This window comes from Gossypium hirsutum, chromosome D07 (genome assembly GCF_007990345.1).
Source record: "Gossypium hirsutum isolate 1008001.06 chromosome D07, Gossypium_hirsutum_v2.1, whole genome shotgun sequence".
Lineage (NCBI taxonomy): Eukaryota > Viridiplantae > Streptophyta > Magnoliopsida > Malvales > Malvaceae > Gossypium > Gossypium hirsutum.
In genome coordinates, this window is record NC_053443.1 from 540212 (window position 1) to 566274 (window position 26063).

The window sequence follows — 26063 nt, forward strand, 5'->3', positions numbered from 1 at the left end:
TTGCTTTCCCCATTTTGATTCTTTAAATTCCTATATATTCATAAGAAAAATTTTAAAATAATATAATTTAAATTATTTGGAACTAATAAAATCACTAAAGGTTACTATATTTAAGTAATTATATTAACTAATTATAAAATACTGACCTTTGAATTAAACATTTCTCTCAAACCTTGCTTTTGTCTTGTTATCTCTTCAAGTTGAATGAAATGAGTTGCAAATCGAGTAAGAGCGGGTCGAAGTATTTGTTTCCCTTGTGTATACTTCTTCATCAAATCAACAGTCCAAATGTGATTGTATATAAAGCAAGTCACTTTCTTTGCCTCATCTAACACTTTTGCTACACTGGGCTTTTTCCCAATATCTTCAAGGCATAAATCTAAACAGTGAGCTGCACATGAGGTCCAATATAGATGTTGTCTTTTCAACATTAACTTTTTTCCAGCAGCTTTCATTGCTGCCTCATTATCAGTCACTATTTGGACAATGTAATTTTCTCCAATTTCTTCTACAACTGAATCTAACAAACGGTAGTAGAATTCAGCATCTCTACTACGGACACTTGAGACATCTACCGATTTCCAAAAAATGGTTCCTTTACTGCAATAAACAAGGAAATTAATGATGTGCATTTGATTCAAACTGTTGGTCCAACCATCACACATTAGAGTTGCACCCAATTCTTTCCAATGAGTCTTTAGTACATTTACCCAATCATGAACTCGTTGATACTCTGACTCCAAATACACATCTGAAACCTCATAAGGTGTTGGGAGCTTTACACCTTGTCCAACTTCTGTTGCCACTTGAATTAAGTTATACAACCATGGAGAGCTTGCTAATTGAAAAGGAAGTCTTTCATATATTATAAATTTAGATACCGCTTCACCTATCTTCCTTCGAAAACTCTTTAAAAAAAGTCATTGACCTTTGGTTGCTTTGAACTTTTGCTTCTAACCAATTCAGGTATAGCTCCCCTTAAGGTAAACTCAGACTCACCTGGAATAGATTTACTTGTTCTTTCTCTATTATGTTCTCTAGCTAATCCATGAGAAGATCGTCCTTCTTCATAAATGTTATCCCAACCACCAGTACTTCGTCTGAATTCTTCCCTTCTATGCCACTCGTGTTGTGATTGGATACTTTCTCGAGTTGCTTGCCTTATAGCAGAAACCTCATCAATGAATCCCTCATGCTCATCCTCCTCTTCTGTTAATTGAGATAAGAATTCATCTTTTCTCCTCTTTTTGTCTATTTTCTTTGTGTTGCTTTCTTTTAGTACATTCATCATACTTTCTCTAATGACACCTGTTAATAAAATAAAAATAATTCACACTTTATATTATTATCAATTATATATAATCTTTATTGATAAATTTACAATAACATTTAATAATAATAATAAAGTATCACATACCAGTAACATTAGGGCATGGTGCAACATTGCCGGTTTTATGAGCAATGTGCTCTTTAAATCGTGTTATTCCTCCTTTCACAACTTTACCACAAAGTTTACATACGATACTTCCTCTCGCATTTGGCACTAGAGTTCCAAAGTGCCAACCTATATCATTACTTGGTGCACCCTCCAATCCTTTAGTCGGGAACTCTTCACGTGGTGGCATGCTTTATTTTTATTTATATAAGAAACATAAAATTATATTTAGAAATATAAGCAACTCATTACTTATATAGTTATATTATCAACAATATAATACCAAAAAAAGTAAACAAAATTTAAAGCTAAAGTAAAGACCTAATATTATAGAAATAAATAAATAAATATTGTGTAAAAAAATTTAATAATAATAATAATAATGGTAATAAATAATAATAATAATAATAATAATCATGATGATGATGATGATGATGATGATGGTATTAATAATAATAATAACAATAATAAAAATCTTAAAATTAAAAATTATATGAAAGGATATACTATATAGATAAATAAAATGATATAATAAAATAAATGTATTTAAAATATTTAGGTAAATAAATATGAAAAGAAATATAATTGAAATAATAATGCAAAACTAATTAAATTTTAATAATATGGTAATAATAACAAGTAAATAAATAATAAAATAAAAAGGAAAAATAATAATAGTAATAGTAATATTAAATTAATTAATTTAATAATAAAATAGCAAAAATAACAAAAAGGGACTAAATCAAACTTAAAACATAAATTTGCGGCAAATCCGAAATAAATAAAAAGAAAAAGGACCAAATTGAATGCACAAATAACCAAAATGGATCAAATGGGAAATAATCCTCATCCTTCAAAACACACAGCTTCAAGGTGGACCAAATTGAAATACGAAATAAATTATAGGACAAAATTAAAAAAGAAATAAGCTTGATTGTAAATAATAAAAAATAGGAAGGGCTAAAAGCGCAATTAACCCTTCTGTTAAAAACACGCGGATCCTAGGAAACGGGTCGGGTAAGTGCGCGGGTTAGGCCGAAACGGCGTCGTTTTGGTGCCAGAGTGGCCTGCCCAAAACGGCGTCGTTTTGAAGGCCTATTTAAATGAAAAAATTTTCAGAATCTTCATTTCAGCCATTCTTCAAATAATTTTTTTGCCTTTTTCTCTCAATTATCTTTCTTCTCTACCGTTGCCCAGAATCCGGCCATCGGCCACCGTGGCAGCCGCCGATCACCGGCTACGGCGCCGCCGTGCACGGTGGTTGGAAATCGCCGAAAACATTTTAACCCCCCCCTTTTTTTGTGTAGAATATAGATCTAGGGATAAAAATATCAAAAAATCACTCTATGTTGCAGATTCAAGACATGCAAGTACTTTACTGGGTTAGTTTTCTCTACTTACTTGATCTATTACTTTGCTTGCTGCCTGTGCCCTGTGGCTGTGTTTTTTGCCTTGCCGAAATATGGAGAATGAAGAAATATATTTTGCCTTTTCGTTTGCTTGTGATTCTGTGAAATGTGAGTTTGTGAGTCTGACTTACTGAGTACTGCCTTGTATTGTGTTGTGTGAGTGAGTTTTGATTTTTTTAATCGACTTTCAGTCTTTTACTTTACTTTGTTTTGATTGCAGGTTGGGAAGGAATATATTCCCTTGTCTTTTGTTTTATTATGAAGTACAATTATTCAGTCTTTCTTCTCACTTTTCACTATTCACTTCAATATTTCATTCACCAGAATCAACATTCATGTCCATCTACAGCACTTGATTTTTTTTAATTTACGGAAACGGAAAATAACGGGAATAGCGGCCCGTTATTGCCGCAATTGTCCGTTATCCGTTAAATTGCGGCCGCTATCCACCGTTATCGGTGTGAATCCGCTTCCCTCTGTTATTTTCAGCAATAGCGGTTTCGGTCGGCGGCGCTACCGCTATATAACGGTCGTTATTCTAAAAACGTTCCGTTATTTGAATCCCTGGTTTCTGATATCCATTGCAACCCAAGTTTTTTTGCTTGGAATAGAAAAAAGGGGGTTATTGAAGAAGATAATATAAGCAATTAAGCAGATGGATATGGCTAGTTGAAACTTGGGACGTCTTTTGGTCCAACTGGGGTTTTTTTTTATCAAGTGTTTATCCAAATTCGAAATTTTAATTTGATTAATTAGAATTTAAGTCTAGTGGCATTGATATTATTACCCGAAATCATTTAAGTTTAAGCGCGTTGAAGCATAAGTAATATATTTTTCATATTCGTTTTACGACCCATTAAAACTAACCCTTTTAGAGATTTATAATTGTCCCTTCTAATATTATACTTTATTACGACATTTAATATTTGTTGGTAAAAAAAGAAAAAAACTTTAGGTTAAAATGAACTTATAGTCTTTATATTTTTCAAAAATTAGAAATTAAGTCATTATATTTCTAGGAATTTAATCACCCTACTTTTTAGATTTTAAAATTTAGGTTTAATTGTTAACATTGTTATTTTTAAAGTTAAATTTGTTGCTGTGATATTTTATTTTTTAGTCATTTTAGTCTAGAGGTGATGATGGTTGGAATCAAATTAATGTAAAATATTTCTATCAAGTTTTTAAGTTTAAGTTTAGTTGAGTTTGAAAATTAGGTTTATTTTGTTGCCGAAGCATAACTCAATTTAAAAAGGTAAATTTAGTCCATTTCGACATATTAATATTTGATTTTGTATTAATTCTTTTAAATTAGTTTTCTAACACATTAAAAATATATTAAAAAGTATTTATATTCAAAAACACTACCATAAATATAATAAATGTTTTATTATATTAAAAAAACACAAATAAATATAATAAAAATTTAATTGTCTTAAATATAATTTTTAAAATTGTATATTTTGAATTGGGTTATTTAGTTGAGTAATTTTTTTTAGGTTTTGGATAATGGATTTACTATAAATATAACATATATAATTAATATAACATTTTTTATAACATAAAATATTCAGGCCAAGCTAAACTTGGAGCCAAAAAATCTTGCCCAAGGCCCAACTCATATAGAAAACGAGTTTTAAATTTTTCTCAAGCCCATTTTTTGGGCCTCATATTTTTTCTAAACCTTTAATTTTTTAAGCAGATCTTCAAACCTGAACGAATGACTTAACCCATAAGTAAGTTTAATATGATATACCAATACCTCTAAACTATACATTAATTCTTAGATTAGTTCACTTTATTTCATGTCAAAAGTGGATTTTAAATGTATCAATTTTGTCCCATTTTAACTAAAAAATGTACATCCGACATTTCCCGTTCTTATGGGTTGATACTTTTTTGGGGTAAATTTAGATAAAATTGATAGTTTAAAATCACTTATTATTAAAAAAACTTCAAAATCAATGTGGGATTTGGATTGTAGTTTAGAGAGTAATTTACACGGATACACAATTGTTTCAAACTAAAATAACTCAACCTAAAATAATATTACTCGAAAATTAAAAAACCCAGGCACTCGAATCCAAAATAATTAAAACCCAAAATAGTTCAAAAGTTTTAAATTTTGATGACCTACTCAAATTAAACAATCAAACGTTTATGCATGCGATTAGCTCATGGGTTTCAGAATCCAGGGTCCACAAAACCGGACCCATGTGGAAGTAACGGAGCTACCATAAAGGTGGCTTTTTATCTTCGTGATTTTCAAGCAACTGTTTCTTTTTACAGTGTTGCTCCATGGTTGCTTTTAAGAATTCTAATGGTGGGCGAAGCTGAAGAATACTAAGGACCGTTTATGTTCTTCCACTTAAGAACATATCCACCATTTCCACATGCATCAGTACCCTTTGAACCACAAGTGTGGCTATAGTGGTAAAGCAGATTTTACAGAAAACTCAAGTTTAAATACTAAAAATAACATTGCTGGAAGGAATAACTCCCAACTCTATAAAAATTAATGTTTATAAATTATAAAATAGATACAGGAAATACCTTCGTTTCATTGCAACAATTAAAAACCTTTGGTAAAAGTCCTTACCTCAACTGAAACCGTCCCTTCAAAACAAGCTTAATTCCATTTCAGCATCAATCCAAGTCCAACCAAACTTTATCACCGCACCTTACATAACACTGAGAATCCTCTTTACACACCAAGTTTCAAAGGAGTGCTTTGTTAAAGGGATTTTTTTATTTTTGCATTTTCACACTCGGGTTTTTTCTTTTTTCTTTTTTAATCAAACCATGCAAGGCAAGCACTAGGAAATGTTGGGCCTAAAGCAGAATAACCTCGGAAAACCCCCAACATCTGGCCTAATACGTCACACCAATGGTAGTTCTATTGCTTCTTTGCCTAGGAGATTATCACTTTACTAAACAAAGGACTAATCCTACTAATATGATAGCTAACCCTCCTAAACATAGCAAGGTATCTCATGTGCATAAATATATGAACCATCCCAATCACATTAAACTCAATATGAAACCTTTTAATTAGTAACACATCTTTCAATCACATCTAAAAGCACGTGTTGAGGGTTATCTATGACTCAACACAAGACACCTATAACAATAAGGGTCCCACCTAAAATGTTACAAAATAGGGTAAAGTGTCATAGAGGCCTTTATACTAATAGTCAGATTGTATTTTGTCTTTTGTACTAAAAAACGAGAAATTAGTTCTTGTATATTCGATCAAAGAGCAAACTAGTCCAGTTAAAAATCTCATCCATTTCTACTATTTAAAACTGGTCCCTATATGCCAGCACGAGGTACATATGGCACTCCATGTATCACTGTCCGATTATTCCATCATCTATGTCAATTTTTAATAGTACAAATGAATTAAAAAATTTAACAGATCAAATTTCTCTTTCGTTTAATACTTGAGGACTAATTTACTCATTTTTTAGTAGATGGGGCAAAATATGATTTTACTTTTAATACAGGTTTACCTGCAAAATAGCCCAAACATTCACATTCTCACTTAAGACACTTTTCACACTATTACTTTGTCGAAGTACCTTCAAAACCTGAAAATACTTGAAACCCTTTAATCACTTAAAAACTCTTAACACCTCAGTGTGAACCTCCATATGGCTTGTAACTTTCATGGTGGACAATAACCGGTTTATTAGACCATGTTTTGGACAAGTGGGGGTGCATGGAGCAGCTGATGCTTTTGGTAGCACCTCCATTGTCCAACCTTTGAAGATTAAAGGAAATGCTTTATGGAATCTCAACCCTAAATCAACTTCTATCTCAACCTATACTTATTCCTTCCTTTTTCCTTCCTCTTAAAACAATCACACCATAACACATATTCTTTGCTTTTCAAGCTCCATCACTCATCAACATAATAATAATACACCCCCACGAATCAAAAAAAAGAAGATAGGAAAAATGTGCTGCGCCGAACGTGGCTTGGGGTTGCAACGAAGATGGTTGTTTTTGCGGGCATTGATGACGACCGTTGGATCAAGAACCGGGGTGGCTGGAGACACTAATGGGGTTGGTTCGATGAAGCAGTGCCTTTGTTCACCTACGAAGCACCCCGGGTCGTTTCGGTGTAGGCACCACCATGCGGAGTACGTGTGGGGTGGCCGATTCGTCGGCAAAAAATGACTGCACCAACACTATGCCAAGCTTTTGCTGGGGGATGATCTAAAATCAGGTTCTAAAATGGGAGTCTAATGGCTCGAAAAATATGTAGTGGCCTAACCTTTTTAGATTTCGCCTTGTATTTATTTCCTTTGTGAATTTACAAACAAGGAATAAAGGTCGATTTGGTTCAGCAAACTAGAAATGATTTCTAAAATGACTTTGCCTTAATGTAAACGAAGAAAACTGTAGAAAATCATGGCAATTGAGCCAGTCCAGTTAATTTGAGTTGGGTCAATTAAGTAGTTTTTTAATCGAATTATTTTAAAATTTAAAATTTTGGGATCTTTTCAATTTGCATAATTTTAGATTTAAATCAATTTCAAATTTGAATAAATTTTTTATTCTAGTCATTCGAATTTGCTGGCCGGATTTTTCTTTTCATTTCAAGTCATTTTCCGCTTCAAGTTAACTTTCATAATCAGATTGAGATGAAAATTGGGACTGGGATCAAAATTACAAGCACACTTTTGACCAACCAATTATTTCATTTCTATTTTGGCATTACAATAGAGGCCTTCATAGGCCACTCAACTTTGGGGCATACATTTTTCAACCTCGAGTCAGCCCGACCCAGCTAAACCCATGATACTTCTAATTACAATGGCATTTTGAGCTTATTCAACTAATGGACACCCTCTACACCTCATCATCATGAGAATTTTAATCCCAATGAGCATACAGTTTCAGGGTAAGTTACAAGAGGGGAAAAAATATCTTAGTTGGATATATTCTTTATCCATTTATGGGTTCATATACACCAACTAGCTGAAGTATGATCACTTACATTAACACGTACGGTATAACCAAAAAGGAATCAAATTGCTGCAGCTTTTAGTACATCAATTGACCAAAAATCAAATAAGGGATCAATGTTCACCAATTACTGCAAAAACATAAACCCATTCTAGGATTAGGATTACTACTAAATGAGTAATATATATAATATACACAAATATGTATATATCTTGGTGAAAGTACCTGTCAGGCCACTTTATTATAGTGATCGGATCAAATTTAATCCTTATACTATTAACAAGAATCAAAGAACTTTTAACAGAGATAACATTTATTGTTTAAAAAATGATATATTTTTTTTTTCATTTGTAGAACCAAAAAAGTTTTAAAAATATTAAATTTGTTAAATAATAAATGCTAACTCTAATAAAATTTGACCTTATATGATTCCTTTTAATAATATAGAAACTAAATCAGTCCATTTAATGGCAAAAGGACTAATTTGATCCAATCTATATAATAGAGAGACCTGTCAAGTACTTTCACCAATATATCTTTCATCAGAAAAAGATAATGCAGGTAAACTAATACCAGCCTAAGCATGCTATAGAAAGAAACTGTTTCAGCAACATGCTAATGGGCAATTGTTGGGGGAAGGAAGGGTGAAGCCAGAAGTTTTCTCGCAGGGGGGGGGCACGGAATTATAACATTTTTTATGATAATCAAAATGCAATTTTACCATTAAAACTTTACATTTTCTAGGAGGCTTATCATTTTTGAAGGCCAAAATGCAATTTTACCATATATTTTATAACTTTCAACGGGACTGAAACATAAAGTTACAATTTTAGGGGAGGCCAGGACCCCTGCCAGCCCCCTGCCGCCACCTCTGTGGGGAAGAGACAACAGCAAAACTTATTCATCTAATTATGTCTCCAATTTACTTAAGAGCCCCCCAAAAATTTGAACTTATGTTGGCATGTCAATGAGGAGGAAATTTCAAACCAGAACAGATTGGCACAAGTTTTCAGCACACACACTGTTTATAGAGCACAGTTTCATGTATGCTTCAAATTGGTATCATCGTTCCACAGAGATACGGTAAGAGGGATGACAAAAAGAAAATTGATTCCTCACCTGAGCATGGCAGTCTTGACGAACGATCGTTTGGTTTCTGGTATTTACAGACACCTCGCATGCTACTTTTGCCTGAAACATCACTGAAAACATAAATAAAACGGTAGTTGAACCTTGAAGCATTCTCATTTAGTATGAAGAGTTACTTAAAACAGGGTAAAAGTATCATGGAGGCCCTTGCATTAGGAATCAAATTGCATTTTGCCTCCTTTACAAAAAAAAAAGCAGATTAGTCCTTCTACGTTAAATCAAAGAGCAAACTGATCATTCTAATAAAAATTTCATTCATTTCTACTATTAAAAATAGGTCCCTGCATGTCAGCATGAAGTACATGTGATCCATCAGCTACACTGGGTTTTAATAGTAGAAATGGATGAAATTTTTAACAAAAAGGACCAATTTATTTTTTAATCTAATGTATTGGGACTAATTTGCTATTTTTTGAGTAAATGAGGCAAAATGCAATCCGACTCCTAATGCAAAAGCCACCACAGTACTTTTTTACCCTTAAAACAACTATTGAAACATATGTATTACACATGAAACAACTTCCAGTAAGGATATTAAATGTTCTGCTGGTCAGGATTGTGGTATTATAAACATAAATTGCAGAGTGACGCTAACGAATCATTGTACTATTAAAAAATCCATCTCTCTTGATGGAAACAACTAAAATTCAAGGATTTAGACACCCTTTACATACTTGCTGAGGCACGTCACTCTCCAGACCAGTCTTGAACTCTTAACATTGTTCTCAAGGTGTTTATGCTCAATTTTAAGTTTTGGGTTTTTGTCTCTTGACTCCACGGAGAGCTCTCAGCAGGTTCACGGAGTTTAGTGAGAGCGCTTGATTCACCAAGGAAATGTTTTTAGCATTTTGGCCTTGGTGGGTTCTAACCCATATGCTAAAAACATTTCCTAGGTGAATTAGGCACTCCTGCCAAACTCAGTGACCCTTTTGGTCTCTCCGTAGAGTCAAGAGACAACCCGAGACTAAAACAGAACATAGACACTCCAGGAACAATACCTTTGTTGAAGGTCCAGAACCAAATCAAAGAGTGACCTCCCGTCAACAATACTTGTACCAAATTATAGATGCTCATGGCTTGAGATATTAGTTACTGTAAAATGACTTTATTGAGTTCAAAACAGCACCGATAGATACGAAGCAAAAGAAACTACTATCAAAACTAGGCCCTTAGAAATGAAACAAAAATGGACCTCTCACTCAGTCCCCATCTACATTTTACTGCACTAGCAAACATTCTCTATTATGCATTAGTAAGATGTGACTGAACTGAGAACATAATTGCATCTTTCCCATGCTTTTGGTGTGGACTACAAACAAGGATCATATTCCCACTATGTTAACTCCAATAAGGCCATGGCATAACCTTTCTATAGCTAGGTTTCTTTCAAACAGTAAACATCATTACCTCATCAACTTGTTATACTCTCGCTTTAGACCCCATCATCATCAGAATAGTTCACCATTATAAAAATCTAGCAACATGCATGATCATCATGGCTTCATCAAGAGAACTCGGCCTTATGACCTCACCTAAGTATCACACCTAGTAAACCTCACCATTTGCAAAAGATACGTCGGAAAGGGTACTTGATGACATCCATCCAATCCTTTCAAGTCAATTCCAACAATGCTCTAAACTGACATCCACCACCACATCACAATACCAACAGAGGTAGAAAACTCAAGGGCTACCATGTAACTATAGTGACTCTTTGCACCTTCAACGATGTGAACCACCTTCATCTTAACGACTCTATGTATCCCACACAGTGTGAACCATTGTAATCAGTCACCATACAAGACAGTACAATTGCAAGCACAAGACAAAGTATAAATTGCAAGTACAAGTATAAATACATATCCGACCAATTATAATAGTAAGTAGAATCAACCAATAAAATTCACAGAAAAAAAAAAGCAAAATTTAAAATGCAAAAAGCATACATTTGTATCACAAAATTATAATTTCAAACCAAATAAACCATCAAATTGAATTTTTTTTTTAAATCTCACCTTTAGGGGAATTTTAAGGAAGCAAAGACCAAGAACACCATTAACTTTAGTGGTAGTATCAAAGGGAATAACCCCTTTAGCCCAATCCTCAATCAAATAAATCACATCATGAACAACCTCAAACCCATTCAAATCGAGCGTGGCGTTCACGTACGATCTCCCTCTAGCTCTCACGCGCCCACCTTCCGAATTCACCACCCCAAGCTCCTTCCCCCTATACCCAACCGAAACGACAAGCTTTTCATAATCCAATGAAAAGAAATCCCTGTTACGGACCGAGATAGTCAACGAAAACGAAAGGTCGATGGTGAGTTTGGGCGACGAGATGACTCCGACGTGGTTGAGTCGAATTCGAGCGAGTTTGAGAATCGGATCGGATGGGTAGAAGAAGAGTATGGTGGCGGAGAGGAGGAGGAGGACGCCAGCGAAAATGACGCCACGGCGGAGATAATGGTTGGTTTGATAGGGACGGTGGTAATAGACGAGTGAAACGATGACGTTTTGGTGGTTAGGGTTTTGAGGGAGAGGGATATACGTTACGGACGAGTCTCGTAAGCCCTGTTTCGACATCGTCGTTTTGTTTTTGGTGGGCGTTGGTTGCCGATTAGATGCCGCCAAAAACCGGGAGGCGGGTTTTTCGGTGTACCAGGTTGTCGTTTTCTGTTTTGCGAGGATTATTAAATTACAATTCAGTCACATTTGGCAAAGTTATTTTCCAATTGCTTTTTGCTTCTTTTGATGATAATTTAGCCAAAACAACCATACATTTTCAATTCATTCAATTTATTCTCATCACAATCAGAATAACAACAGATCGAATATTTATCATTTTTATAAAATTTTATACTTTAATTCATAATTTTATTTTAAAATTCTAATATGTTTATTATTCGTATTACTATTTAAATTCGAATTAATTAAATTATTCATTAAATATTTGAATTTAAGAATATTCGATTATTCTTAGGGAAGGTAGACACCCGATCAATACGTCACAACTTGTTTTAAGGACAGAGATGAATCATAAATTATTAGGGGTCAAAGTGCCCATAACCTCTTTTCTACACCCTAGTTATTAAAACATATTATACTTTTAAATGTATTATTCTTAAAAGTAAAATGAATTCAATTAATATATGCATCTTAAATTTACTAAATTAATTAGGTCCTTCAATCAAATTAATTATCAACAATTTGAACATTAAATGTCTCATTGAGATACAATATGAAGTATAACATGTTATCTAATTTATTTATTTTTTTGGGTAAAAATAATATATGTATATTTGTAGTATAGACAACCAAACTAAGACTACACTTAGGGCGGTGTAAACCCTTGACCATCATGCTATCACATCATTAAATTGAAATAGCAAGTTGGATATATTTTAACAGCAAATTGAAATAGCATCATGATTTGAATAAATTTTAATGTTCAAGGATTAATTTAAAAATTTTTTAATAAAAGGACTCAGAATTTTAATTAACAGGTTTTTAAAAAATACAATTTAAAGACTAGAAAGAAAGGTTGAAAATGAGAGAAGGCCATCACATCTTTTTTTTTTGGTGAAAAAGAAATTACAATTTAAGTATCAAATATTAAAAACTCAACACATAATCTTTGTCAACCAACCGCAAACCCGGCTCCCTATCCTGCCTAAGCTTGACTATCCTATCTGCAATTCTATTCTCGTCTCTAGGAATATATTTAAGATTCCAGTGCCTCAGGAGCTTCAAAAACAAAAGTATTCTCCTAACTAAGGCAGAATTAGAACCATTACGAACTCCTTTATGAATAAGATTAACAGCTTCAATATCATCTGTCCGAATGATGACTTTTCGATAGCCACAATCAAGAGCAATTTGCAGTCCATCAAGGATGCCCCATAATTCTGAATCAATAACTTCACAATTACCCAAATACCATGTGAAACCAATAATCCAATTCCCATTATGATCTTCCAAAAGTCCTCCAGCTACGGCAAACATATCTACAGATTTGACAGAACCATCCGTGTTCAAATAGACCCAACTATCCGAAAAACCCGGAACTAAATCCGATCTTGAAAATTTAATGCCTTGCGAATCTGACACCAAAACATATTGTTTTGCCCAACATAGAGATGATTTGATAACCTCATCAGTACTCCACGAAAGACCTTGAAATACGCGTAGATTTCGATTCTTCCAAATGCGTCAAATGATAATCCCGAACAGACAAGACCAATTGACTCCTCCCACTAGATTTATGGCTTGCTGATTCCGTAAATTAAGCTCCATCCATTCATACAGAGACCCTGCAAAAAAAAAGATTGTTTACCTGTAGGGATTAACTGCATCCATATATCTCTTGCCGTTGTGCAATCCCTTAGAACATGAAGGACACTCTCATAATTATGGCCGCATGTACCACAAGTAGTATTTGATCCCAATCCTCTCCGTATCCTTTCAACATTACTGAGCAAATGGTGTTTAATAGCAAGCCAAATGAACACTCTAACCCTTTGTGGTCCCTGATATTTCCACGATAATTTCCAAACACCATCTTTCGCATTCCATGAACCTTCCCAAAGTTTCCTATACGTACTTTTAATTCAGAAAGAGCCAAACGTGATACCCCCCAAATAATTCTATCCATGCCAGAATTTGATTGAAGTGGTGGAATCCTTACAATCCGATGAATGATATCTTCAGGTAACCAATGACAGAAGAAATCTAAATTCCAATCCCTATTTTCCGTGACCATATCACTAAAGGAACAATCCATATCCAAGCTAGAATTGCAAGCTATCTTTTTGTATAAAGGCCCAACATTAGAAACCCAAGAATCCTTCCAACAGTTAATACTGCGTCCATCTCCAACTGACTAGAGGAGATTCTCACGTATGAGAGGCCAAATCTTCGATAGAGATCTCCATAAGAAAGAACAACGTCCCATTGATAAAGATTCTGGAAAATCACTTTGAATCTCATACTTAGACCGAAGCACTTTAACCCATAAAGAAGAAGAATCAGTCACTAAATTAAATATCAATTTTATCATAAATGAAGTATTATGATCAATTAAAGACCTTATACCAAGACCACCATGCACTTTAGGTTGACATATTGAATCCCAACTTACCAAAGTCATTTTTTTATTTCTACTAGTGGATCTCCAAATGAATTGTCGAACCATAACTTCAATCTCATCACACAAACTTTTCTGGATCATCATCGATTGCATAAAGTAGCTCAGAATTGAAAGCAAAACCGCTTGAGCTAAAGTAATTCTACCTGCAAGAGAGAGTTGTCTAGCGTCCCAACTACAAAGTTTACTACGCACCTTATCAACGACAAAGCGCAAAGTATTATTCGTAACCTTCTTATAGAAGAGGGGAACCCCTAAATACGAACCAAGATTCTGCACCACTTGGAACCTAAAAAAACCACTAATACGCCGTTGAATGTCTTCATCCACTCCTTTAGAGAAAAATATATTTGACTTTTGCATATTAACATTATGACTCGAAAAACCACAAAAAGTGTTTAAAACTTCCTTGATAACCCATGCCTGCTCCTCCTCCGCCTAGCCAAAAAGGATTAAGTCATCTCAAAAAAAAAAAGATGAGAAAGGGACAAACCTGATCTAGACAGCCGGATAGGCGACCATCTACCATCTGTCATGGCCGCATGGATACCATGCCCTAACCATTCCATACACAAAATGAAAAGGTACGGTAAAAGCGGGCATCCTTGACGAATTCCTCTTACCGGTTTGAATTTCCAGGACGGCACTCCATTCCAAAGCACCTGCATAGTTGAACTAGAAATAGCTGACATAATAACATTACAGAGAAAATTAGGAATACCTGCAGCCTGTAAAGATGCGTCTATGAAATCCCAACATACACGATCATAAGCCTTCTCTAGGTCAATCTTAATAGCCATCCATCTTTTATTCTTTTTCTTACTTTTCATAGAATGTATGACTTCTTATGCAATAATGATGTTATCATTTATATTCCTTCTTGCTACAAATCCTGCTTGTTCAGGTCCAATGATCTTCGAAAAAACCACTTTCAATCTATTAGCAATCACCTTAATCACTAACTTGTATAAGACCGAATAAAGACTGATAGGACGAAATTGCGAGAAACATTCCGGATGTTGCACTTTAGGAATAAGGACAATAAGTGAACTATTAAGGTCTGGATCAATGTTCTCCCCAAAGAAAACACGTCTAACCCACTCACAAATCGAAGGACCAACTAGCTCCCACTGACTCTGATAGAAAATAGCATGTAGGCCATCACTGCCTGGTGCTTTTAAAGGTGCCATATCAAAAAGGGTCTTCTTAATCTCCTCATCAGAAACCGGTATATTAAGGAATTGAATCACTTCCTACTCAAGAGCCGGGAAGGAACCACACCCAAGACTACCCGTTCTTCCTAATTGTTCGCCATAAAGGTTTTTATAAAAATTAATCGTTTCCTACTTCAAATACTCATCATCCATAACCCACTCCCCTGCTTGATTTTTTAATGCAACAATACGATTGTGCTTCCTTCTCTGAAGAGTTTGCCTATGAAAGAATCTTGTATTACGATCTCCAAAAGCTAAACAATCACACCTAGCCTTCTGCCACCATAAAAGTTCCTCATGATGCAACACTGACTCTAGCTCATCTCGGATTTCTAACTCAACATGAGTTAAAAAAGTCGAGCTTTTTCGATCAATCGCCTTCAGGACATTGTCAAGCTTCTTCTTCAAAAGATTCTTTCGATACTTAATGTGACCATAAACCTCCTTGTTGCATAATTTTACTTACTTGGTGAAGATAGCATGAGTATACGACATGCTCCTTAAAAACTCTCAATTCTTTTTAACAAATTCTGAAAAACCCGGATGCTCAACCCAACCAGCCAAAAAATGAAAAGACCTTCTTAAGGATGACTGGACTTCAGGCATGAGAGTTAATTTAAGAGGTCTGTGGTTCGATTTAAGCTTTTGTAAATGCAGGACTTTTAACAAAGGAAACTTAATGCTCCAAGCATCATTACAAATTGCTCTATCCAGTCTCTCGAAAACACCCCATTTATTTCAGGTAAAGTTAGGACCACTAAACCTTAAATCTTGTAGCCACATGAAATTCATGAAATCACTAAAAAGAGCACATCTTTTCCCATTGACCCGACCTCCTCCTTTCTCACAAGGATCGAGGATAGCATTAAAATCTCCAATTGCTAACCATGGAGTCCCATCCACCGGCACAGTATACTTAAGAGCTTCCCATAACTGCTTCTGCTTTTGACCATTAGGACTCTCATACACAAAGGTAACAAAATCGATTGCCAAAAAGAAATTCCAGAAATTCTGATTAAAATAAATTGGGAAAGATTTTCCAAAATATCATCAGAAGTTGTTTTTTTCATCCAATCTAAATTCCATCGGAGAAACCCACAGCCTCCACATGATATGAAAAATCAAAACCAAGCTTAGCAATAACTGAATCAGCTTTGACACCACTTACCCTTGTTTCCAAAAGTCCAATCAAATCAGGTTTATGTTCTCTATTATTGTAATACTCTGAAAATTTCTACAGTAAGGAAAGTAAGATAATATCTCTGATATAGTAAAATAAGAAAATAAAGTGCTAAAAAGGGGTAATTTTGAGTTATGGCAATTGGGAAGTATATTATAACATATTAATTCAAGAAAGGATTAAATCGCAAAAGTGAGAAAAGTTTTGTTATCCAAGAGTAAATACTCAAAAGTTAAGGGGTTAAAGTGTAAATATGAAAAAGTTGAAGGACCAATGGTGTAAATATTTTAAGGGTGGAATAATATAGAAACTAAGAAAAATGGATGGATTGGGACCAAATTGAAAAAGGTGGAGAAGTTTGAGGGACTAAATCACAATTTTACCAAATTAAGTGGTGACTCAAGGATGGAATTTTAAAAGATCATTAGGGCCAAAATGGTCAATTAGAAGAGAGAGAAATCTAGAAGATAATGATGATGTTGGAGATATTTTAGATTAATAAATAAATAAATATTAGTTTATTAATATTTTAATTTAATTTTTTTAAATGATATTATTTTATTACTATTAATTTATTTAGTATATATATGTGTGGAAAGAAGGATGAAAAGCCAGCCATTCCCCCCATTTTTGCATGCATTAACGTGAGAAGAAGAGGGGAAGAAAGAAAGCTTTGTTTTCTTTACAATTTGGTCCTTTCACCAAAAATCCACCATTTTCACTTAGAAATCAAAGGAATTTCCATAGCCACCAAGAGAAAAAATTGACAAGGAGACTATGGGGAGCTAGAATATCAAGTTAGATTCAAGAAATAGGGGCTGGAGGAGAGAGAAAATCAAGTTAAAGATTGAAGTCAATTAAGCAAGGTAAGAACATGATTTCAATATATTTTTGAGTTTGATATTATTGAAAAAGTATGAGATTGATATTAATGTTGGGTTTTATTATATAAGGTTATATGTTCTTGATATGTTAGTGAAGAGAAAATAAGAGAAAGTGTTGAGAAATAGTGTAGAGAAGGAAAATAAGAGTGTTATAGACTTAGTAATCAACATTTTACACTAAAATAGTTTTGAAACAGCAGCAGTAGTCTGACTTTGAAAATCTACCAAAAATCGTATAAATTGAATTAGAGGATGAAAAAAATATGAAATTAAATCTTATTTAGTCTAGTTTCTCATAGAAGAAACGGTGTAAGCAATGGAATTGTAAATTATGAGATATAATAGGTTTTGTGAGATGAGGTCAGAATAATTTTGTGTTCCCCTGTTCTGACATTGGAAAATCATCAAAAATTGGGGAAAAATAATTAGAGTCTTAAATTTATATTTTTAAATCCTTAAAGAGTCTATTTTCAATACAAACAAACGGTAACATCATTTGCATTCTGTATGAAGAGATAATTAAATTTTAGTGAAGAAGGGTCGGAACTGTCAGACAGCAGAACAGAGATTATATTAGAGAATAAACTGTACTTATTTGCTAAACCAAAAATTCTGAAAATTTTATGGTAAGAAGATATGTGAGTCTAGTTTCATATAAAATTTACGGATCTCAATTTGGAGTTCTGTATCTTAAGATATAAACAATTTAGTGACTATGACTCAAGTGGACAGCTTTGAATGAATATAAATAAATGTGAAATTATAGATTATACTACATATAAGCATGTTATATATATTAAGGATGTGGAATGGAGAGGGGGAGGAGGAAAATATATGATTACTCAACTAGCATGAATTTTCATTAAAAATGGCCAATTTACATGTTTTAGGTTCAGGGACTAAATTGAACAAATGTGAAACTTTAAGGGTAAATTTGTAAAAATGTCAAAAAATGACCAAATTGCATGAAATGAATTGTTTTATTATTTAAATTACTTAATTTAATGAAATATTAATTTAGATCAAGATTGGGTGGAAATTCGAGAAAAAAATAGAAATTTTCTAAAATGTCACTGAATTTTGGTATTTCTGCAATTTAGCCTGATAAGTTCGTATGAACTATATTTTGTATAATTTTAATTGAACTGAATGCTATTTGGTAATGAACATTATATATATGTGTGTGTTTTATTGTTGAAATTGAATTATTATTAGTAATATGTATAATTATTAGATGTTTTGAAATGATTATCGGAAGCTCGATTGGGTTAAAAGCTTGTGGGAGATATATCACATTATCTATTGGTTCTATCAGTAATTTTGGATGATTTGGTTTTAGTTATAATGACTTGTATAGTTAAATTGGTTAATGTTAACTTATAAATGTTCTGATTTTGATTGGTTATAAATATGAATGCTTGATGAAATGAAATGTCTGAAAATTAATTTGTAAACTCCGGTAATACTCTATAACCCTATTCTGGAGAAGGATACGGGTTAGGGGTGTTACAATTATATTCCCAAAAAACACGAGGAAATTTTAAGCTCGCACAACCTTGACAATTCCATCAAAAATAGTAAAAATCATATTTAAAATAAAAATTAAAAATAACAAAATTAAAAAGACTGCCATATTATGCCGACATAAAACCAATGCCACAAATCTGTCTATCAGCACTGCCATTAATCTCCTCAACTCCAACCTCAACTTGCGAATTGATGAGATTAGCCATAGAGCTTATAGCCTCTGTCAAAGGAATTCGAGAAATTTTAGCGTTTTTTAATCTACTTCCTTTATCCTTGAATGTGCGATTAAGGGAAGCTCCACCATGGCTAATACCAGCTTTATTCTCAGAACCACGCCCTCTAGAACCAGAAAAAGATTTATTAGTATTGACCAAAATATTTTTCTTATATTACCTTTGAATGATTTTGGCACATTATTTTCATTAAAAATAACAGCCAAAATATGTTTCGGGTCTAAAAGAGTAGTGTCTAATTTAACTACAGTTTCACTAGGTCCTTCGAACATGGGATTATTGAGAACCAACATATTTTTCACTTTTCCTAGAGAACCCAATTGCACTTCTACAAGATTTTACTCCATAATTTGTTTATCCAAAATAGGATTTTTTTTCCGGTAAAAAAACGTTGTCCAGTCCACTAGGATTTAGCTCATCAGGCGCTAAAGGACCAGTCTACCCAGGCCTAACCTCACTTGGCCCACCAAGCTTCACATTCGACGGCTTGCTCATTCTTACGTCATCGCATTTTACTTGCGCAAAGCCTGTAGACGGAAGGAAAGAACCAGAATTAGAAGAGGTTAAATTATTATTCAAGTCCTTATTAATTTGGAAAAACCCCGCTGATCCCTCAGGCATTTTTCCTAAAGATTTAAGACTAAAATCTCCCTTGACTAGGCCCGACCCAACAACCCCTGGCCTGTTAGCACTAGACCTCAAAAAAGCCCAATCGAAGGCCTAAACTCTGCCTCAGCCCCACGACCCACTTCAGCATCATAACCCAAATCCTTTAAAGGCTTAACCCTAGTTTTATTACCTCTCAAACCCCCCGCCGCACTACCTTCTCCCTTCTCCCCCAAAAATCCCTCATCAGATCCTCCCAAATCACCACTTAAAGCACCTTCCACGATCAACGATAAAAATCTAGACCCCAACGAACCTTTTCCAACTTTGCTACCCATTAACCTGAGAATCCCATTGACTACGCCTCGATTTCCTCTCAACCAACATCCACAACCTGTAATCTACTCTCATTTCTTCACTACCATCTTCTCTGGAGACCACCACCGTCACATCTACGGAACTCCCCGAAGCCAGATTCTCTCCCACCAGCAAGCACAGCTCCTTAACATGACCATATTTGCCACAACAGAAGTAAACTGTCGGGAGTGCCTCATACTCAACCCTTTGAACAGCACATCAACCAAGACTTGAGAGACCAAAGGTTTGTCAAGATTGATAATACTGCCAAGCGGGCAAACCGTCCCTTGGTTCTGTTATCGGTTTGTAAATCTAATTTGATGAATTTTTTGATTAGTCCTCCAATAGCTTCAATGATTTTTCGTTTATACAGGTATTCTGGAAGACTCGACAAATGAATCCAAGCCATCACCATGCTATGGTAAGGCTGTGTTGGATTAAATATTTTTGTCCATGGTTGCATAGTAAGATATTGCCCGAATATGATCCATGGACCCTGGGTTAAAACTTTGTTGTAATCGTCAATGTCCTGAAACTTAACCAAAAAATATTCATTAGTGGTATCCATTAGATGAAAAGATTTTGCAGGTTTCCAGAGATTAAGGATACGATTGTGAAGCACGTTGTATCCAATGTTACGCCCTAATAGCTTGAGAATGACCGTCAACTCCATTTCTTTGAATAGTATGTCCTTGATGCGATCCGAGAAGGCGATTGCCGGAATCCCATTAACCATGGAGATATTCACATCTCCTTCCATAAGTTCAAAATCACTCATATCCTTTTCAAAAATCCCTTCAAGATTCCCGTCAGATGAGGCAACACCTCCCCCCAAAAGCTTGTCTTTAAAAGACATAATTGGCTGTTGATTAGAATCAACAACCATATTATTGTCTTCCCCATCAACAGCTTCATTGAATCTTACTTTTATGGTATTTCGGTCACCGTCAGCGTAGAATTTTGCGTCTCCATTGCTTTGATAATACTAAAATTATTTTAAAAATAGGGCATCACATCTTTAACAAAATAATTGAAAGAAATTAGTTGGTGATGAATTTTAATAATGATACTATTTATTCACAAGACAAAAAGAACTAATGGATAAGGTAATCCATTAACGTATTAATGTTATTATGAGTGAATCCATGTGCTTTTGCCCTTAATTTAAAACTTTGTTCATTTAATATTAAATAGGAGAAAACAAATCATTGTGAAAATGACATCTTCACAAGACACAGCAATATATAATAATAATAATAATAATAATAATAATAAAGCATTTAACCGTTTGATATTTTCGTTGTTTTTGAGAGAAGTAACATTTAATCTTTAAATTTGATAATTTTTTTTTTATTTTTATAGTTCACATTAATTTTTTTTTCAATTTGATCCTTAAATTTGACTTTTATTAAAGTATAATGAAGTAACATTTTAAGATTATGCTATGTTATTACTTAAAAATTTCAAAATTTTATATAAATTCTAAAAGTAATTAATTTAAATAAAAGTAATTTTTTTAAAAAAATAATAATTTCAAGTGATAATTTGACATAACCTCAAATGTCACCTCATTGTACTATAACAAAAACTAAGTTCATGGACCAAATTAAAAAAGAATTCAAGACTAATAAAAACAAAAAAAAAAAGTAAGGACCAAAATGAAAAAAATCACCAAAATTATAAAACTAAATGTCAATTATATTTATCAAAAGCCGACTGGTTTTAGAAGGAAAAAGAAATGAATTTCTCATCAATTAATCCTACTCATATTTCAAACATGGTTTGACACCATTCAAAACTCATCTCCAAATCCATTTCAATTTCAGTCCAGAAAAAATTTGTGAGGCAATCCTCAAATCCCACAATGAATTGAATTAGTTTTTTTTTTATGTGGATAAAGTTCTCTTATCTAAATCTTTCAAGCATACAATTATTTGAGTATCAATCATATTCATTTTACAGTTTACATTTAAGGATTATAGCTATATTTTTTAACAATACTGTCTCCAAGGTTCAAATTCGTATTTTACTATTGGGAGTGCACTGTGTCTTACCATTGCATCCAAAACTTATTTATAAGAATGAGGGCATAAATGACAATCTTTAGAAAAAATTGAGATAAAATATATAAAAAGAGAGAGTCATAATTTAACATTTATATTTATCAAACAATCTAATTATATTTCGCATTTAATTTTATGTAACATATAAAACATATTTTATAACTTAAATTCAATACTTATTTTTAATGTTTAACTTTTCAATATTTATTTTTAAGCATTTAATTTTTCCGTTTATCAAACAACACCTAAATCTTTTATAAATATATTTTTCATATTAATTTTTCTTTCACCTATATCGTGCATGGGTCATAATCTAATAATATTTAAGTGCATGATTTAGTTAATGTCATGAGTTAACCACACACTTATTTAAAAAATTGACTAAAAACGTTTTCTTTTATAAAATAACAATATTTGTGTTTTATTTTTTTATACAAAATTTATAAAAAAAAATTTTAAACCCAAAATAGGTTTAGAAAAAAAATTATAATTACTTCATTAAAAACTTTTAAAAATAAATATAGAAAATAATATTTTTTTAACTAGAACGTACGTCGTAACTAAAATCATTTTAATAAATGTTAAAATTATTGATTGAATTATTATCACAGATATCACTTCAATTAAATAATAATTTCACTTTACAAATTTATTATATTATTGTAAGATATTGGGTATATTTTTATATAAAAAGCCATACAATATTCAACCAATTATATATATATTTATACACTAAGGTTGATTAATCACCATTAATTTTTATAGAATTGTTCTTAAAACTATAGTTTGAAAGCAACATAAACTTTATATTATCACCTTTGAACGTGTCGGTTTTTTTGATTAAAGAAAACTTTTTCCAGTTAAGGATAATGATTTTATAATTGAAAATTGATTTTCTCAATCTTATCAAAACACTCCTCTCTCTTTACCTCATTAAACTAACATGCAAAGGGCCAAGTCAAAAATTTTCCTTAAAAAGGGTCCAAAGTAATAAATATTTAGAAGGATCAAAATAAAATTTTACCATGAAATTTCATGAAACTTGAAGATTAATTTGTATATTTATATTTATAGGGCGAATTTAAAAGGTAAGCAGGTGCTTTGCTCTCTCAAAATCAAAAAAGATTTCAATTCAACTCCATGATTAACTTATAATTAATATAATAAAATTACATTTTAGTCCTTAAAAATGAAAATAAATTCAAATTAATCCCTTCAAAAAATGATAGAAATAATAAAATTAATACATGTTCAAAAAATTATAATTCAATTTTCACCCAAATGTTTTCCCAAATTCGCATACACATATATACTTACCATAAACAAAACAAAGAGAAGCAAAGCTCTTAGTAGTATGCTGCTTGAAAATTTAAACATTATATATATATATAAGAAGCAAATACAGAAAATCAAACATACCTATATATCCATATATTTCACATAGGTAGAGTTATACAGATCGGAATTGTTATGAAAACATACATGGTGGATATAGATACACATATACTTATGTATATGTGTGTATATATATATTGGGTTTTTATGTAGTTTCAACTGACTTGGGAGAAAGAGAAACCATGGAAGTATTGTTGGTAGGCATGGATTTTGATCGTTTCATCATCCAAGATGATGAGCTTGATCTGTGAAATCTGCACCGGAAAGAGCCTTGGTGAGTCGTCGGTGAGCACAAACATTGGCCTCCTTTCGGCGAGTTGGCTGCCGCCGACGCTGCTGCTTCCGAGTTGCTGCCTTTGGGGGAGGTGATGACGGTGATGTTTTCATGGGACGCCATTGAAAAGAGAGAGAGAAAAGAGAAAATAAATGAAGAGTTAGTTCTAGTGGGCAAACTTTAAAGAAGCTTATTAAGCCTTTTTGTATTATATATATATATATAGGTCAAAATATGCTATGGTCCCTATACTTTAGTAAAGTTTGATTTTTTAGGCATGTTTATTGAGTTTATAATGATTTATTTTTGAAGCAGGTAAGATAATAAGGGTAAACTACACCCAATATCACAACACTATTATAAAGTTTACTTTTCGTCACTCAACTTCAAAAAGTTACAAAATGGGTTACTGAATTATTCGATAATTTTCATTTAAATCATTGGACTCTTAAATACGCTACTATATGGTCTTCTATGTTCGCACCACCTACACCAATCAAAAGATCTCTTTCCCCTTCTCTTCTGCAATTCATTTTTTTTTTGAAATAGCTTTTAACTTAACGAATGAACCAAAATCTAAATAGTTTTCTTCTTCGATCTCTAACACTGATCGTTAGATCGACTTAGATCTAAGATATGTTCTTCTACTCGTCGATAGATACTAATCCACCATACCGATTGTCGAATCATCACTAGGAACTCACTACTCGAACTTTTAAAAAAAATTTAACAACTCGGTAACTTAAATAAAACTTTTTGAATAGTTTAGTGATCATTTTATAACTTTTTAAATTGAGTAACCAAAACGTAAACTGATTAATAGTTTAATTACCTTAGTTGTAATTTGCCCAAATAATAATAGTGTCAACTATTGGATTATGATTTTTAAATAAAAACTATTATTAAGTTTTTAAATATAGAAATTGAATCTCAAATTAAATGTAAATACAAAAATTTGGTACCATATTTTGACCTTATATGTATATTAACCTTTTGTGATTTCACCCATGAATAAAGATAAAAATGGTTGTCTAATTTCTTGGTGAAAAGGAAAAGAGATAAGGGGTTTAGGTTCTTAAAAGTCTCACAATTCACAACCTAACATGAAAGTGACATGTCTTTACCTTTGCATAAACCATGCCACTATGTTTTTTTATTTTAATGGAAGTTTTCTTTTTCAATTTATTGTGATTGAAATACAAAAGAATAAAGAAAAGTTGGCTCGGCTTAAAGCCAAGTGAAAGGAATATATCATTTGATGTTGTATGATCATGATCTTTCATTGATACATCTCTCATCGTAACTTACTTAAACGGTTTCAAGACATGTTTAAAATTCTCTTAAGCAATTCCACGACAATATGACAAGTTCCTTGATCACATTTAGTCATGTTCAATCATCCCTGCATTATAGCTCAATTATTAAGTCTCCCTACCAACCAATCACATCTCAAGACCATTAGCTATATAAATATCCTCCTCATATTGTATGATCACGATGATTAAGGTATGCCCTTCATTGTCACCTTTCTCTAGCTCCTTTAAAAATAATTTTTTGACTTCACCCCTGATTTTTCCTATCAACCAATTTCATCTTAGGATCATCAGTTATATAAATCCCTCGTTGCCCGATTAAAGCCAAAATACTCTGTCACTTATCAAAACTATAGCACACTTCTTCCTAAATCCTATACTCTTTCTCTAATTTATTGAAACTACTATTAATTACGACTCTCAACACTTTCGTATGGACCGTCTGGAACCACCGACTCTAAAATCTGTACCCACCATAACAATCTATGGTTTTACAATTCAACAAAGAGGACAATACAAACTGCCTTGGTGCTGACATTTCTCAACCTTCATCAGACATTTAGGACAGTTTAATATTAACAATTCGTGAGTAGAAGACAAAAACATAATAGCATGATCGACATTCTGATGTTGTTTGTCGGTGTGGTACAAAAATTCCATAGATAAATGCACTACTAAATTACTAGCTATAGTGGAATCCCACATGGGCATGGTGAGATTGTGGGGGTTTCATGTGGGGGCTAAAGGTATCTTAACATGGCTCATTGTATTCTACCACGTGGATGACAAGATATGAGATCTCATTTAGACTATTTATTATTATCATTATTGTTTTATTATCAAATTCATAATAATTGTGTTATACTGAGAGATTAATTACGTTAACTGTTTGAGGGCAATCAATA

At 33.0% G+C, this 26063-nt stretch overlaps 2 protein-coding genes across 4 annotated transcripts; both read right to left on the minus strand.

Annotated features, from left to right (window-relative positions):
• Positions 1–606: 606 nt before the first annotated feature.
• LOC121219209 (uncharacterized) lies at positions 607–1789 on the minus strand. The gene is made up of 2 exons (XM_041096951.1): positions 1418–1789; positions 607–1308 (listed from the first exon to the last, which is right to left on the minus strand). The coding sequence occupies exons 1-2, from the start codon at positions 1623–1625 to the stop codon at positions 911–913; spliced, it is 606 nt and encodes a 201-aa protein (XP_040952885.1). The 5' UTR covers positions 1626–1789; the 3' UTR covers positions 607–910.
• A 5741-nt stretch (positions 1790–7530) lies between these two features.
• LOC107932940 (uncharacterized) lies at positions 7531–11738 on the minus strand. Of its 3 annotated transcripts, none has more exons than XM_016865063.2 (3): positions 10983–11738; positions 8938–9009; positions 7531–7948 (listed from the first exon to the last, which is right to left on the minus strand). In XM_016865063.2, exons 1-3 carry the CDS (start codon positions 11550–11552, stop codon positions 7946–7948), a joined length of 645 nt encoding a protein of 214 aa, XP_016720552.1. In that variant the 5' UTR covers positions 11553–11738; the 3' UTR covers positions 7531–7945. The 3 variants fall into 3 exon arrangements, 2 of the variants coding, with proteins under 2 accessions (XP_016720552.1, XP_016720553.1); XR_005915878.1 differs by lacking the exon at positions 7531–7948 and adding an exon at positions 10375–10722 and having other exon boundaries at positions 8933–9009; positions 10983–11732; XM_016865064.2 differs by lacking the exon at positions 7531–7948 and having other exon boundaries at positions 8956–9020; positions 10983–11732.
• Positions 11739–26063: the final 14325 nt, after the last annotated feature.

What these genes read in the sequence shown, in the direction of transcription:
- LOC121219209 (XM_041096951.1), bottom strand. Translation starts at nt 1,625, where the DNA reads ATGCCACCACGTGAAGAGTTCCCGACTAAAGGATTGGAGGGTGCACCA. An exon ending in ACCATGCCCTAATGTTACTG is followed by an intron (nt 1,309 to 1,417) that starts GTATGTGATACT and finishes TTTTATTAACAG; the next exon opens with GTGTCATTAGAGAAAGTATG.
- LOC107932940 (XM_016865063.2), bottom strand. Translation starts at nt 11,552, where the DNA reads ATGTCGAAACAGGGCTTACGAGACTCGTCCGTAACGTATATCCCTCTC. An exon ending in TCCTTAAAATTCCCCTAAAG is followed by an intron (nt 9,010 to 10,982) that starts GTGAGATTTAAA and finishes GTGATGTTTCAG; the next exon opens with GCAAAAGTAGCATGCGAGGT.